The sequence below is a fragment of the Mytilus galloprovincialis genome, chromosome 9 (genome assembly GCF_965363235.1).
Source record: "Mytilus galloprovincialis chromosome 9, xbMytGall1.hap1.1, whole genome shotgun sequence".
Taxonomy (NCBI): domain Eukaryota; kingdom Metazoa; phylum Mollusca; class Bivalvia; order Mytilida; family Mytilidae; genus Mytilus; species Mytilus galloprovincialis.
In genome coordinates, this window is record NC_134846.1 from 8,978,504 (window position 1) to 8,996,839 (window position 18,336).

Consider the following 18,336-nt stretch of genomic DNA (forward strand, 5'->3'; position numbering starts at 1 on the left):
AAGTAATATAATATAGTGGAACATGCATGCTACTTATGAGCACACACGAGCAAATATATGTTTACAGTGCTACTTACTAAATGTAAAGTATATTTAAGTATATAGGCAAGTACTCATCATTTATTCAAGTACATTGAAACATGCAAATATCCTTTATAAGTCATTAGAAATATATGTATATGGCTTGAAAGAGACAGTAAGCTTGTTAAGTGGGATAAATGACTTAATGTTGAAGTGGAGGAGAAAAAAACTAAAAAAAAAAAAACTAAATAAAACAAAAATTAAGTAAATTTCAAACAAAACGTTCAGTGTCACTGATATATTTCTGAACAGATTTAAAAATAGCAATATTCATATCATATGAAAATAATCTGTTTCCAAAAAGTAATAATTCAATATTTTTGTCAACACTATCAGCAATGGAGTAAATGGAATCAAGTAGGATCTGTCTTGCATCATTGTACTAAGGGCAAATAAAAAAGAAATGTTGGTTATACTCAAAAGGGTGATTACAGTTTGCACAAAAAGTGTTCTCGGATAAGAACTGATTAAGCAAATGAGATTTTAGGTTGCTAGCATTATTTCTGAGTTGACAATGACTTATATTAAGCATACCTATCCTTATGTAAGTTCAGGAGCTGATCATACATAAGAACCGTTCAAAAGCATTCATATTCACAGGTCTGGTCTGAAAAAGACATGTCAGTAAGCATGTAGCAGTCCTGAAAAAGCAGATTTAGGTCTTGTTTACCAACGACGAAGTTACCTGGCTTGTCTGCCTTCTTTTTTTGTTGGAGTTAACTTGGACAGCAGTCAAAAAATCGACTCCAAGTCAATTTGTGTATATGTTAAGACTGCGCCCATCTGTCAATCAAATGTGTTTCAAAGGCTACACGTTGTAATGTTATGATTAACACAAACGAAAATGCAAACTACAGTTTGTAAAATTATTTAATTCACTTAGTAGTAGTCTTGTTTTGCTTCCAATTTCGAGTTTTCTGTTCAATTAACAATCTTAACTTTTCTTTTAAGGTTTGAGATAAACCGGTTATTTCCTCCATAAATTTCATTGAAATACTAGAACCAAACGTCCTTAATGCACAGTTTAACTGTCGATACAAATAATTTGAAGTTTTGTTAATTTATCGCTTAAAAAAAGACATTATGTTAGATAAAATTATATAATATTCTATTCTAATTCTCAATTATTTTTTAGACAAACGGGAATGATTTTTTAAATAATTTCTTTTTAAACTGTTGAAAACATAAGTGGCTTGTCCGCAGTGAAGGCCTCATAAAGCGAGAGTCAATCAACGTTAGTCGAAAAAAAAAATAAGATTTTACCATGATCAAAGGTAAACGACAAGATAAAAAGAAAATACAAAGAGTGCACAAAACACTTCACAGAAATGCAAACGATAATTAACCATTGTAGGAAAAGTTTGTTTCAACTAGGAAGAAAAATGGCGGGTCTTTTGTTTAGCAAAACAATATTATGATTCAGCAATACATGACAAATAAACGCTTTAATTGTTGTGTGTAACCCAGTCAGCATATATAATTTATATCGTTTCAGTTCGCGCTGCTTCTTAGTGCAAGTGTTTTTCAAAACAATTACAGATTATATATCGACAATATGCTTACAATAAGATATGGGTTTACTCATTTATGAAACCGAGCAGTGACATTAAGTCCTACATTTAAACCTTTTGATCTAATGTTACTATTTGTATAATATCTATATACAGTGGAGATCACTTCTAACCTCTCATTAGAACTGTCTGAAGAATCTGTCATATAACTGTTTTTAACTGTCCTAGATGAGTTCTTCCCAGAACAGTTCTACCCTAGAACTGTCAGAATCAGTTCTAGGTAGAACTGACTAAATCAGTTCTAGGTAAAACGGTCAGGATCAGTTCTAGGGTAGAACTGTCTAAAACTTTTCTAGGTAGAACTGTCCAAATCAATTCTAAACGTAGAACTGTCCGCAGAACTGATTAAATCAGACAGGACTGTATAACAGTTCTAAATGACGTCACTACAGTAAGGGCATCTTAGAATTTAGAAAAACAAATCAGTTCCAATTACTTAACTGTATAGTAGCAGATTTTCTATATTTTTACTGATCAAACGTTACATGTAACGTAACAAATATCGAAGCGGATAGAAAGGTTATCCAACTCATCGGAGAAATATTTTTATATGATTGAATATGAAGATCATGGTTTACCTTACTTCGTTCCCCGTTTTTAACAGTCTCTTCTAATATTTAACTCTGCTTTTAATTCATGGAATTTTAATCGTAATTAACCTTTTTTGCCTCGAATTTACATTCATGATTTAAGATTCTTTATTGACAAATGTTCAAACGAAAACTGAACAGTGGATGAATTAAAGGATCTTAATGAAATACGTGTTGTATAAGTATGTACATTTGCACCATCTCGTCAATTTAGACAGACTTATCCATAACGATTATAAATGATATCTGGAGTCTTGGACGTCAGAAAAATATATCCGATCTGAACATGAATGAAACATTTGCCCCTGGACGTTAGGCTGCACACAATATTCATCATTCTTCTTTGCCTTCTTCAAAATATATTAATAGTATACTATTTCAAGAGGAATACTTCTCATACATGTACTTTTCATTTTAAAGTATATGAATCAGTCATGTGAGTGTTAGATGATGCCGTTAAATAGTTTTGTTTAAAAAAAAAAGCAATCACGAACCACTAACTTTAGTGACGGTTCATTATTATGGACACAGCATGTACAGAGAGGAAATAATGGCACTCTAAATTGATGTGGACAAACTTTTGTAGTCATGGTAATCATTGTGTTTCAAAGTTGGTGTCATCTTTATCAGACGATCCGTCCTGACATAGAAATCTTATTGGTTTACAACATGTACAATAAGGCCATATATATTTACATGATAAAGTGTAAACATATTCAGTTTTGGTTGATGCGGTCAAATAATTTTGTTAAAACGACTCAGTCTGATATATCGAAACTACTGAAATTTGTTTACGATTCAATATTTTGAATAAAAAGAGGACATGCTGGTACTCTAAATTGATGTGGAAATTTTTTTGTAGTCAATGTGTTCCAATATTGGTGCCATTTGAATTATACAATCCATCGTGAGATGTAACTATGAGTGATTTTCTATGCGGCTATATAAATATATATTAAGATTTACATAATGAAGTGCATATATGGTCAGTTTTGGTTGATGCTGTCACATATGGATAGTTTTGGTTGATGTTGTCAAATATGGTCAGTTTTGGTTGATGCGGACAATTAATTTTGTTATATGAGTCAGTCGGAGATATCAAAACTACAGAAAATAGTTTACGATTCAAAATTTTGAATAAAAAGAGGATATGCTGGCACTATAAACTGATGCGCACATAATTTTGTAGTCATTGTTTTCCAATATTGCTGGCATTTGTATTATTCAATCCATCCTGATATATAAAAAAAAGTAGGTGATTTACTTTGCGGTTTTAAGATTTATATAATAAAGTGCAAATACGGTCAGTTTTGGTTGATGCGGACAAATAATTTTGTTATACCAGTCTGTATGAAAACTACTGATATTTGTTTATGGTGCAATATTTTGAATAAAAAGAGGACATGCTGGCACTCTAAATCAATGCAACCAAAATTTGGTAGTCATTGTGTTCCAATATTGCTGTCAATTGTATTATACAATCCATCCTTACATAAAAATATCACATAAAAAAGAGCAAATATGGTCAGATTTGGTTGATGCGGTTAAATATGGTCAGTTTTCGTTGATGCTGTCAAATATGGTCAGTTTTGGTTTTTGCGGACAAATACTTTTGTAACACGAGTCAGTCTGAGGTATGAAAACTACTGATATTTGTTTCCGATGCAATATTTTGAATAAAAAGAGGAAATGCTGGCACTCTCAATTGATGCGAAAAAAAATTGTGGTCATTGATTTCCAATATTGCGGTCATTTGTATACTACAGTCCCTCTTGACCTAAAATTATAACTGAATTACTGTGCAGCTATATAGATTTACATAACATAAATCAAATATGGTCAGTTTTGGTTGATGCGGACTAATAATTTTGTTACACGAGTCAGTCTGATGTATGAAAACTACTGATATTTGTTTCTGATGCAATATTTTGAATAAAAAGAGAACATACTGGCACTATAAATTTATGCGAACAAAATTGTGTGGTCATTGTTTTTTAATATTGCTGTAACTTGTATATTACAGTCCCTCTTGACCTAAAATTATAACTGAATTACTGTGCAGCTATATAGATTTGCAGAAAAAATTGCAAATATTGTCAGTTTAGGTTGATGCAGTCAACAGATTTTTGTTTAAACGGGTCCGTTCGAGGTATGAAAACTACTCGTAAATAGATATCATATTTGTTTACAATTCAATATTTTGAATAAAAAGAGGACATGCTGGTACCATAAATTTATGCAAACAAAATTTTGAAGTCATTGTTTTCCAATATAATTGCTGTCATTTGTACAATCCATCCTTGCCTAAAAATATAACTATATTGCTGCAATGTGCGGCTACATGTATATAGATTTACAAATATGCAAATACGGTCAGTTAAAGTTTAATTTAAAAACATATTTATTTATAATAGTGGATTGGGAAACAAGTTATTGCATTTGGTTAATGAGGTCAAATAATTGTGTTACACGAGTCACCATGACTCTCCGAATGACAAATGTAAAACAATTCAAATGATCAAACTAACGGCTTAATTTATGTACAAAAAATGAACCAAAAAACAAATAATTTATTTAACACATCAACAAAAGAAAATCACTAAATTGCAGGCTCCTGACTCGGAACAGGCACATTCATGCAGAATATGGCGGGATTAAACATGTTGTCTTGATTAGAAAATCTGAAATAAGACCGGCAAAATAGCAAAACTCTATATAAATCGCTATATTGACGAAGCCTTATATTTAAGACAGAGTTATTCAAACTTATAAATCCATTCTAGCCATAGAATTTATAAATCAATTCCAGCCGTAGAATTTATAAATCAATTCTAGCCGTAGCATTCATTCAAGCCGTAGAATTTATAAATCAATTCTAGTCGTAGAATTTATAAATCAATTCTAGTCGTAGAATTCATAAATCAATCTAACCGCAGAACTGTTCTAGTTGAGAACTGTTCTAGAAGTATAACTGACCAAAGATTTTGTCAGTTCTAGGTAGAACTGTCTAAAACTGTTCTAGGGTAGAACTGTCAGGATCAGTTCTAGGTAGAAATGTCCAAATCAGTTTTAGGTAGAACTGACCAAATCAGATCTAGGTTAGAACTGTACTAGCTTGAACTGTCTAAAAGGTGTCAGGCTGACAGTTCTACATACTGTCCTAGAACAGTTCTCCTGACAGATTCTGGCAGATTTAATGACATGTTTTTAAACCATATAAAATGCTCAGATAATGTGATTTAAACATGTTTTTAAATTGTATGTTTAGCATATGTTTGCCCTGAGTGGAAGAGGAAATGTGCTGATGGACAACAATGTGTTGACGAACAAAATAGTTGGTGTGATGGGAATGTAGATTGTAAGGATAAGTCAGATGAAGATCCAGGCTTTTGTCGAGGTACTTTAATAATGAACTGCTTACTATTTTTCTTGAACAAGGATTTTATTTCTTAATATCGTTGAGGAGATTTGCTGTTAAATCTATATACTCAGAATATCGTCCAAATTAATTATCATATTCAATATACCATAATACTTTGGTAATCATCAAAATCAACAAAAAACCGTGTTTTTGCAAGTTTAAAAAAGCACAGCAATTTAAAGAAAATAACATTTGACATGGTAATATATTCCGCTTTTAGCTCACCTGGCCCAAATGACCAAGTCAGCTTATCTTATCACTTGGCGTTCGTTGTCCATCGTCGTCTGTCGTCGTCCGTCGTTTACTTTTACAAAATTCTTCTCCTCTAAAACTACTAGGCCAAATTTATCCAAACTTGACCGCAATTATCATTATGATAACTAGTTTAAAAAATGTGTCCGATGACCCCGCCTGCCAACCAACCTGGCCAACATGGCTAAAAATAGATCAAAGGGGTAAAATGCAGTTTTGGCTTATATCTCTGAAACTAAAGCATTGAAATGACCCTGCCATCTAACCAACATGGCCGACATGGCTAAAAATAGAACTTAGGAGTTTACTGAAGAAGTATATGGGAAAATGAAAAAAAAATTAAAATGGTCACAACTTATGTAGATAATGATAAGGGGTCTAGATCTTCAGTAACTATTGTAAGACTACAATGGGATGACCTGTATTTAATTTAATTACTGTCTAAATTAAACTAAACTTGGCTTCAATCATTATGAGCCTATCTAATACTATTTATTATGACTTTCACCTTATTTTTCATGATTCCCAAAACCACAGTAGGTACAGGCTCTTGGGAGCCTTTAGTTATACCAGTAATAATGATGTTGTAACTTGATACAATAATGTGTCCGATGCGTACACAGAGGCATAATTGGGAACAAACTCAGTTTCACAATACGAAAATAAAATTAGAAGAATATCAACTGAAACACATTTACTTATTTATAGCGGCGAAAAATGGTATATGATTGGTGTAGCAACTCTTTTCATGTCTGAACTTATCATTTTATTATATTTTACATTACATACATAAATCTAGATTATAGCTGCAGTGATTACAATCAAAAGTGCTCAAACGAATTACAATGTATCAGTCAATACTGTGTATGTGACGGCCACGAAGATTGTACAGATAAATCAGACGAAGATCCACACTTTTGATGTACATGAGCAAGCCTCCGGATTGCTCATGTACATCTTCTCAATACAATTATAGCCCAGCTGGTCATATTATTACTGGTGACCTTGGTATTGTTACCAATGAACAACTAAGAGAGTTACTAGCCAAGGGACCAAAGTATAGAATCCCCCAGCCCATCAACTGGAAAAAGAATTTCAAGTTACTGATGGATGCAGTTGAGGACTATGCAAGAAAATGGATAAAGCGCGAACCAGACGAACCAGACCTGGACACTCTGTCTGAATGGATCAAAGCTATTCGATCATGCATTCAGAGGCGCATACAAAAACTAAGATGTAATATGAGTACTAGAGTTTCTAACCCTTTCAAGAATCCGGAGGTTGTGGATGCTTTATCCTCTTTGCATGACAAATATGGCGTTGTTCCGGCAGATAAAGCCTCCAATAATATTGTCTTCATATGTAAAAAACATTATTTGCAATGTCTCACTACAGAGCTTGGAATTGATAAAACTACTGGTAATCCTACATATTCTTTAACATCATTTACCAAGGATGAAATTTTACAAAATCATAAATCTGTCCTTCTTTCTTTTGGTATCAACATCAAAGAAAACGAAGAAAACTCGCCCTCATTATACTGGATACCTAAATTACACAAAACTCCATATAAAGAACGATACATAGCTGGGTCTTCAAAATGTTCGACTAAACATCTTTCTAAAGTATTGACTACTATTCTTTCTACAGTTAAAGATGGGCTTCAAAAATATTGTGAGGAGATATATTCTACCAGTGGTGTTAACCAGATGTGGATTCTCAAAAATTCGAAAGATCTACTGCTTAACCTTCGATCACAATCTTTGCAATTTTGCAGCAACATAAAAACTTTTGATTTTTCTACGCTATATACTACTATTCCCCATGCTCAGTTGAAAGATCGACTTCACCATCTCATAAAACAGAGCTTTTTCTATAAAAATGGGAATCGTAGATACAAATTTCTTGTTTTGGGATACAATAATTCATATTTTGTTAAGAATCACACTGAATCTTCCAAAAAATATACTGAAGATGATATTATTAAAATGCTGGACTTTTTGATCGACAATATATTTGTTGAGTTTGGAGGATTTATATTTCAACAGACAGTCGGTATTCCAATGGGTACTAATTGTGCACCCCTGCTGGCTGATTTGTTTTTGTATTCGTATGAAGCAGAATTTATTCAGAACCTTCTAAAAGACAAAAAGAAAAAGCACCTTGCGAAATTCTTTAATTTTACTTTCCGATATATTGATGATGTTTTATCATTGAACAACCCATACTTCAGCCAACACTTACATCTCATATATCCCAGTGAACTTGAAATTAAGGATACTACTGATACTAGAAGGACTGCTTCATACCTTGATATTTTCCTCAATATTGACGTAGATGGACGACTTCACACGAAAATCTATGATAAACGGGACGATTTCAACTTCCCAATTATCAATTTCCCATTTCTCAGCAGTAACATACCCTCTGCCCCTTCGTATGGTGTTTACATATCACAATTGATACGTTATTCACGTGCTTGTTCACACTATACGGACTCCATATACAGGAGTGTGCTCCTTACGCAGAAACTGCTCCAACAAAGTTATGAGGAGGTTAAAATTGACACTCCGTAAATTTTATGGACACCATCACGAATTGGTGGATCCATATGATGTCTCTTTAACCAAACTAGCTAAGGACATTTTTATCACATGGTAGATTGTGGTTTGTCATTATGTCGTCTAATATTTTAATTACCAAAGTGACTTATTCCCGATTGTGACTGTTTTGCTGAATTGTGAATTCGCATTACTATAAGACGTGTTTCTGTACTTGTTGATCCCAAATTCATGTATTTAGTTTACATGTTTAATGTTATATTTGTAATTCTCATCGGATTTTGTCAAATGTGTTGACGTCTTTTTATTATATTTAGGTGTTACGGATAGAAAAATTAATCACCGCCTTTATTAATTATATTAAATTTTGTACGATTATTTACGTTTGAAGTTGGATTCATAACAAACTGGACATATATATATTACAGGTAATTGTTATTAATAAGTATTACAATATGCATTTTGTTTAAATGAATTATCAATATTTAGTTCTAATATAATCTTAAATCAATCCTAATTCTATCTCACTTTGATAGTTTTTCATTTGTGACGTCATACTGTTTCTAAATTTCATAAATTCAAATGTGGCATAACGTTTGTGCCTTTTCGCCATCGTATGTGACGTCACATTTTTTTAATTACGTTGACGCCTGGACTGATTCGGGTGTGTCTATTCTGTGTTTAACTTTAATAGCATTATGTATTCGGGTTTAGTTTTCTGTAATTAGTTAATACTTCAGTTTCATTATGTATATCTCTTTCATATTCATTTGTTAAAATTTACTGTTTGCAATAGCATGAATTGTTCTATATAATAAGGATGTTCTTATCCTGGGCATAAAAACAATGCCGTTTTTGGCAAAACCTTTTCAACTTTTTATCTTCAGTGCTGTACAACTTTGTACCTTTTTCACTTTCGATCTTTTATATCTGGGCGTTATGTATTCGGGTTTAGTTTTCTGTAATTAGTTAATACTTCAGTTTCTTTATGTATATCTCTTTCATATTCATTTGATAAAATTTACTGTTTGCAATAGCATGAATTGTTCTATATAATAAGAATGTTCTTATCCCGGGAATAAAAACAATGCCGTATTTGGCGAAACCTTTTCAACTTTTGATCTTCAGTGTTGTACAACTTTGTACTTTTTTCACTTTCGACCTTTATATCTGGGCGTCACTTGTAAGTCTTGTATGGACAAGACGCGTTTTTGGCGTATTGAATTTTAAACCTGATGCTTTTTGTTATCTATTAATCATGTTTTTCTTTGTCTAATATGTTCTATTAATTTGTATTGTAGTCCTGTAATATTATGTTGTCATTTCAATGTTATATTTAACTTTGCCATTAAAGTGCGAGGTTTGGCATGCCACAAAACCAGGTTCAACCCACCACTTTTATCCCCCCTTTAAAAGTGTCCTGTACCAAGTCAGGAAGATGGCCATTGTTATATTATTGTTCGTTTCTGTGTGTGTTGCATTTTAACGTTGAGTCGTTTGTGTTTTCTCTTATTTTTGAGAAATTGAGATAAGACGTGGCACGGTACTTGTCTATCCCAAATTCATGTATTTGGTTTTCATGTTATATTTGTTATTCTCGTGGTGTTTTGTCTGATGCTTGGTCCGTTTCTGTGTGTGTTACGTTTCGGTGTTATGTCGTTGTTCTCCTCTTATATTTAATGCGTTTCCCTCGGTTTTAGTTTGTTACCCCGATTTTGTTTTTTTATTCAGGGATTTATGAGTTTTGAACAGCGGTATACTACTGTTGCCTTTATTTGTAGAGGTATATTTGGAACCGGCTGTCTTTTTTTCTCAACATTCTTATTGTTTTGCGAAATAAAATGTGACGTTTAACACATATAACGTTTATACAATATTTTTATACGCAGAAACACACAGCCTGCACGAGAACATTTTTTTCTTGTTTATTTGCACCATTTCATTGGTGCTCTTTTCTTTTGCATGACATAACTGGTGTAAACCTCACACATACATACATATAATACACCAAATATCATTACACTATACACCTTTTATTCGTTCTCCTACACTAATTGCAACATTAAAAAAACCACACTGTTACATATTGGGGGAAATTCCCATTTTATTACACCATTAACAGAACTTTAAATAGTCGGCAACGACTACTGTTCTAAAATGGAAGCAGAAGGTAAACCATACTTATACGCGTTTCATTGGAAAATGCACACTATTTAAATGCTGTATAGTTCATCAAAAGGCTAATTTTTTTTTTTAAATAATACAACAAATGGTTATATGCAGTATATAAAAGATAGATTTATTTTCATCTGCTTTAAAAGATTTCTAGAAATTAAGAAATCTAGATTGTTATTACGTATTGCTATCGGTTTCAGACACCTAGTCTTTTTTTTTTAAATGTGAGTAGGGTATGATAATGAAATCAATAAGGGTTAACATGTTGTTTTTTTATGATAAAGCTCCACTTGTAAATCACAGCTAGTTGACCAGCAAAGCGTACGAGAAATGACATGCAATCAAATAAAATGAAGCCCATACACTCGTTCACTAATTACGGTAAAAACAAATACGTTTAAGCTACTGATATCTATTAACTCTGCAGTCCTATATGCCAATTTTATGAACACACCTCTAGTTATAGCATGACCACCAGTGAACGTCTTGACGTTTTGCAAATTTTCTTTCTGATATGTTTGATTTAGTTTTTATCTCTGCCAATTTTTTAGGGATTTTTGGTTCTCAATGCTTCCTACCTTTTTTGACCTTTTTATCTTTTTTTTTATTCGAGCGTCACTGATGAGTCTTTTGTAGACGAAACGTGCATCTGGCGAAAATACATTTTTTGTAATCCTGGTATCTATGATGAGTTTATTCATACCCGTTAAATCATCATTTTAATTTCATAAATAAATACAAATGTTCATGGTTATCACACATTCAAAATCAATAGTGAAGATGAAAGGTATTCAAAATTGAACAATTTTCCTCCGTCACTCAAGACATACTAAAACGCTATTTGGAATTAATGTGAGCTTGATAAAACTAGAGAATAAATAGCATCGCTCTTATTATTATGTTTTCATGCTGAACATATACAACTCAAAAATAAACACATCTGCTTAAACATGTATGCAATTTTTTTGCAGCAAGGGAATGCGACAGCGACAAAGTGAAATGTGATGATGGCATACAATGTATTTATAAATCAAATGTATGTAACAAATACACACATTGTAATGACAAATCTGATGAGGATGAAAATATGTGTAAAGGTGAGATATTGTGAGTCAGGTATCTGTTTTTGAGAATTTGGAATTTTGATATGTATCTGTATGGTGATTTGTTGTCAAAAAATAATTAAAAGTGTGGCATGTTTATATTTCATTGCGATGTTTTCGTTATTAAACAGTAGGAGTAGAATCAATTTTTAAACTTATTTTCTTTTAACATGAATAGAAAGAGGCTTTGGTTATATATCTGCCAGAATGCAACCCGACGACATAGATATCATTTTGGGAAAAAAAGTGGTTACATAGTTTAATTTGTCTTCTGGATAACGATGAATGTTATTACTACTTGTTTTGCAATAATGATTCAGATCACAATTCTGAATATGCAAAAGTAAACAATAATAGATTATAACAAGTCCTTTTCTATATCGGCCCCGATATCATCCCGTGACTCCTATTATAGACGCGATGTATTTAAACTAGGATTGAGACACTTGCATGGTAAATATTGCGACATTTGTTTTTATCATTATTCTATATAGAGGAGTATTATGAGGGTTGGTTGAATTATCAGGCTATTGTAATGAGGTGTTTTAATATGATGAATGCATACGTCAATTACAGCTAGAATTTGTGAACCTGATGAGACAAAGTGTGCTGACAATTATCAATGTTTAAACATAGATAAATTTTGTAATGGATATACGAACTGTAATGATGAGTCTGATGAAGATGCAGTTGCCTGTAAAGGTATTTTCTTTTACATTTAACTTACTGCTTATGTACAGATATATTTCATCAATTTAATTTTTTGTAAAGCACTTCATGCTTTTGACTTTGGGGTTCAGTTTTTAAAACAAATATGTTTTTAATTATAAAATTTGATTTCCCACGTATATAATTTGAGTAATAAGCAAAAGAATTTTATCCTAAAAACTATTGAATTGGTATTTATAATCAATTATTACACCATAAAGATTTCAGGAAGATCGCCACGCACCACTGTTGAAAACGTTGAACATATGATAATGAAAGGTATATTGCATTAGATAATAAACGTATTTACTTGGTAAGTTAAACATTGTAAGAGTATTCTCAATCACATTCAAACTGGACAGAAGATTGAATTAGAACCAGGGTTGTTGTCTCTTTGGCACATTCCTCATATCCATTCTCAATTTTATTTAAGTTATCAATGTCGTAAACGTAATTCTAATAAATGTCAAAGACAAATAATTCTAAACATTCGACAAGGCAAACCGTTTATTATTCTGAAGGACTGTTCTGGTTTTCTGTTTTCTAGAATACCAATGTCCAAGTGGTAGAGTGAAATGTGCAGATGAAATAAAATGTGTGCGTATAGACAGTATCTGTGATGGCCGTGAAGATTGTCGTGATGGTAGTGACGAAGATAAAGTAAAATGCAAAGGTAAACATTCATCACAACATAGGAGGAAACAATAAAAGAAGTATATTCAACTAGGAGTTTATCCCCTATCATTCGAAACAATTAGTTAGTCGTCAATACCCCTATTTTCATGGTTGTGTTTCGGTTTGTCAATTTATGTCATATTTGCACAAACAGTCGTTGGAAATTTTGTTACATACTTTATTTTGTATGCAACAATGAAAATCCCTCTACGCGAAGTGCAATATAATTCTTGATAAAATATAAAAGGCGTGTGTTAAAAATTGTTTCTGTAAAAAGTTGCAGGTGGTTGGTTAATATAGGATTCTTATAACAAGTTAAATATGTAAAAGCATTAATGTTTCAGACATAAAGAGGTAATGTGTGATCGTATCTGTATTTGACGATTGATCCTTTTACCTTATGTTCATATTCTTATACTCTCAGACATATCACACTAAGAAAAATGCAGATTTTTCTTGATCTTATTTCAATATAAGAAAGATCCTTACCGCAAAATATTTTACACATCAACATTGATATGGGTCGTTTTTGAGGTTGAGAAATACAAGGTTCGTTCGATCGGATTATAAAGGTTAAATTTTCTGCCGGTAATAAGTTACTCAGTGCTTGTTAAAGAACCATTACAAGAAGGTTTTAATTTTCTATAGAAAGACTACACGCAAAAATTCTATCTCATTCAAAATATTCATGTCAAGCGTAGGTTGTTTTTTTTCCCCAATTTTAATAACTGTTTCAATACTTTGCTCGCCATACCTCTTTAATTCTCTGTTAGATGTATTTATCTCCTAAGTATGCATTCCAGTAGTGATTAATGATGATTAATAATGTTTTCCATTAATGAATATAGACCAGTTGAAGTTATGAAATTATTGTATCAACCGTCGCTTGTCATAGGGAGTGTTATGGGCATGGTCATTGTTCACAGGGGATTAATAGATCATGTTAATGATTGCAAACAATGACAAAATGTACGAAGTCCGTTCGCAGACTTAATCTAGCGCTATAACCAACATTCAGAATGTGAGACCATTGCCATTGCAGTTCGCTATAATCAAGTATAAATAATTAAATGAAGTTATTTTCTCAGTTAGTAAATTTACGATACCTTGTTTCTATGTGTCTTTAAATAAAAATCCATATACCACTGAAATATGTAGCTCTATATTCTTAATTACTTACCCTGATCGAATTATTTCTTTCAGCAAGAGAATGTCCCTATGGTTATAGAAAGTGTAATGATGACTACCGTTGTATTAATGAAGAACAGTGGTGTGATGGACGCAATGAGTGTTCAACAGGAGAAGACGAAGATCCACATATGTGCTTAGGTAAATATGCATCTCGGTTTTCATAATTATTAGAGACTGTGCTTGTAAAATGTGCTACAAAAACTAAATTACTCAACATTAACTACTTAGTGGGAAAACTTAAACATATAAAACTTATAAAAAAATAAAATAACAAAAATACCGAGCTCCAAGGAAAACTCAAAACGGAAAGTCACTTATGAAATGGCAATAGCAAAAGCTCAAATACATCAAACGAATAGAAAACAAATGTCATATTCCGGATTTGGTACAGGTTTTTCCTTATGTAGAAAATAGTGGATGAAAACTTGTTTTATAGCTAGCTGAACCTCTCTCTTTTATGACAGTCAATTCAAATTCTATTATATTGACAACAATGTACGGAGATCAATCACACATAATTGATAAAAATGTCGAAAATTGGAATAAAGCAGGCAACATTGTGTTTTAAGATATAGCATTTTTTTTTACCATTGAATTTTTCTTAAAATTTGCATACATATACTATGGAATGGCCTCTATAAAAATTTGGGTTAATGTCACCAGACTCGTTTCCGTGGTAACGGTTACCAAAGTTGGTACATCACGTGTATGTATAAATTTTTTTGAAGCCTTTGAAAATATTTTGAAAGGTTTGTTCTTCATTTATTACAAAATTATTATTTAAAATGTAAATAAAACACAAATAATGGCAGTTTTATTTTCTTCTCCAACTTCATCAACACTGCTCTACACAAAACACATAGATTTTGTTAAAAATTTCTATTTTTCTTAAATTTCCAAAAAAAAATTTTCCAACGAATATTTTTTTTAAATTTGACATAAGATGGTCAAAACAATGAGCTTTAAAAAAAAATATGGGTTACCAGACTATTTTTTGCCCGAAAAAAGTGTTTGTGACCCTTAACGAAATAGTGATCAACAGCAGTTTTTTGTATATCTTTCATGATCGGCGAAAAAAGTGTGACATATGTTGCCTTCAACAATGAGCAAAGCCCATACCGCATAGTCAGCTATAAAAGGCCCCGATAAGAAAATGTAAAACAATTCAAACGAGAAAACTAACGGTCTTATTTATGTAAAAAAAGAATGAAGTACTGATTGAAAGTCAAAGTATTATTAGAGTTCACTTTGTTTTCAGTCAAAATTTTGAATCCTTCCATATTGAATACATGTTGCTCCCAGTCAGATATATCATATTACTAATAGTGGCATTACGGAAAGAAAATACCAGTTATTTTACTCGCTTTATTTAAAATGCCACATCTTTACATATTACATCCCTGGAATAGATTTGATCCACTAACAGCTGCTACCTGAGTGATGTTACAAAATTTGAAGGACATCTTGTTTGAAAATCAAAATATTAAACATTGATCTATTTATATATATGTATACGAGTCTAAATTGAAAACTACGTTCAAACCTATGATTGCGTTGGATAAAAACCGCAATTTTTATACGTGTGCATGTAAAACAAATTTCGTTGTAGAAGGGTCTAAACATGCTAAATACAACACATACAACATTTTCCAAAAAACCAAAAAAGTGAAGAAGTATATTTAAACAAAACGCATTTGACTAACAGGTCGAACAACTGATGTTCTTTAACCCTGCTGACTGCCACTGGTGATTGCCAAATAAAACTGATCACAAGATATATTATAAAGCATATGAGAAGGAATTTGCTAAATGTCAAAAGCACTAAAGCATTGTCATTTACTTCAATTTCTATTTCATATGTTGTTCCTTCTTTAACATTTGAACTACGTGGGGCATCTTTCTATTCTTTTTATTTCAATTCTTTTCTTTTAAAATCTTTGTTTTCTGTTATCTGTTTGCCTCTCCAACTTCTTATTCATACTTTCCCAAACTTTCGGCGTAAATTTTCCTGGGGAACGTTCTGATGCTGCATTTAGATGAAAGTTTAATTTATTTATTTGTAATGAAAAGGTGTAATATATACTAATAAACTAATAAATCTATATAATATTTCAGTGAGTTCAAAATTAATCCAATCATGTATTATAACATCAATTTAAAAAGATTATATTATACCTGACTAACAAAGGCACTCATTAAGCGTTTTATAATATGATATATGGCCAGGTTTTTGAAGTGATTGCAATAATTAGGTCACCTGATGGGTATGCATTTTATATTGCTTCTGCATATGATGTACATCCTTTTTAGTGGTGTACAATGGCAATTTGGAATGCAATAATTGACAATATATATGATAAAGGGAGCATTATATTGTCCAATGCAAATTAAAGGTATACATGTATATTTAATAGTTGTGACCTTTACCATTTACCTTAAATCAATACAGTTGAACTCTTCTTTTTGGTATAAATTTACATATACAGCATGTGACCAAGTTTGTGATAAACATTAATTTAGTAATCTACATCACATAGTTAGCTTCATTGTCATAATTGTGGCACATAAGAACTAGTGGTAGTCTTGATAATATACTTTATATTTAAATTATAAAATAAAGTACAAATCAATAGTGTAAAATGTGGATCACTGTGACCGTCTCTGGCCTGGAAGCTGCGTTACTGACTGAGACTATGAGAGTGTATACATAAGTGTGCATGATATGACACCTTATAGTTGCTGAGATATACATTTGTTGAATATGAAATTGGATGCACAACTAGTCGATTGTCGGTGCATGTATTTGTCAACTACATATATATAGAGAGACTTTTTAAACTACGATTTATCTATATATATATATATATATGTTACTGATTTTTTTGGATTCTTTTTGTTATTCCGTGATATTGATAAGTATTGCTCTCAACCCGGAACAGATTGCATGTTTTATTTCTACTCGCAAATTTTAAATTAAGTGCAGAACTTGCAAAGGTTTTAAAACGAGTAAAACTTGGGAGCGTAATTGTACCAGCCTTTCTTTTGCTTTTCCATCTTATATCACTAAAGAGGCTTCTTTAAAATTTACGGACAAAATATGTTTCGGATGATGGTGCCAATTCACTAATGAACGAATATATTACTGTGAAAACTACAAAAAAAACTTGTAAAGAAAAGATTGAACTTCAACAAACTTATGTTCAGCGCAACGAGGTATTTTTGTGTCCGTTATTTTTCGACATAGAGGTAGACGGAGTAGAAAGTTTGCCGGATATTTCATGTATTATCACTTTATGTTATCGGTTCAGTATAAGTCACGAAATTGTTTTTGAATGTTAGTAAACCGACATTTGTTTCAAACGCGGATATGAAATTTTCGTGAATGGAACCTTAGGACGCAGCCGGGGGCTTTTTAAAGAATCAAGTAGACATAGATTTTTTTTTCGGGGGAACGAAATAATACAATCTGCGGCAGATCTTTTTAAATATTGCGGGAAACATTTGAACGACACTAAGTTACTGTATTGTAAGCGCCAAATATTTAGATATGATGAGAGTATAGATCGTGACACAATATCTTTAAAATCGTTCCTAATATTAAAAGTCTCTAGTATCAAGTTATTTTCATCTTTGGACGATGCTTAATTGACAATTAAGTACCTGTCATGTTATTCTTGTGAAAACTATTTGGCTGGTTCTTACAAAGACTGCATAAATAATTCCATTTGAAGTATAAGGCAACCATACCCACAGTTGTCGGGAAAAACTGAAGCCGCAATTGGGGTCCCGCAGAAGATGTGGTATGATTGTCGATGAGACAATTAACTCTCCACAAGAGACCAACATAACACAGAAATTAACAACTATATAGGTCACCGTACGGCCTTCAACAATGAGTAAAGCCCATACCGCATAGTCAGCTATAAAAGGCCCTGCAAAGACAATGTAAAACAAACGGGAAAACTAAGAGCCGTATTTATTTTAAAATGAATGAAAAACAAATATGTA

General features: G+C 32.1%; 1 protein-coding gene across 1 annotated transcript in view; it reads left to right on the forward strand.

Moving 5' to 3' along the window:
* LOC143044368 (uncharacterized) overlaps positions 1–18,336 on the forward strand; it is a 60,552-nt gene that overhangs the window by 16,616 nt on the left and 25,600 nt on the right. Inside the window, exons 9-13 of the mRNA XM_076216324.1 lie at positions 5,511–5,639; positions 11,623–11,748; positions 12,331–12,456; positions 13,010–13,135; positions 14,341–14,466. Coding sequence (XP_076072439.1) covers positions 5,511–5,639; positions 11,623–11,748; positions 12,331–12,456; positions 13,010–13,135; positions 14,341–14,466 — 633 coding nt within the window. The remainder of the gene's footprint in view (positions 1–5,510; positions 5,640–11,622; positions 11,749–12,330; positions 12,457–13,009; positions 13,136–14,340; positions 14,467–18,336) is intronic.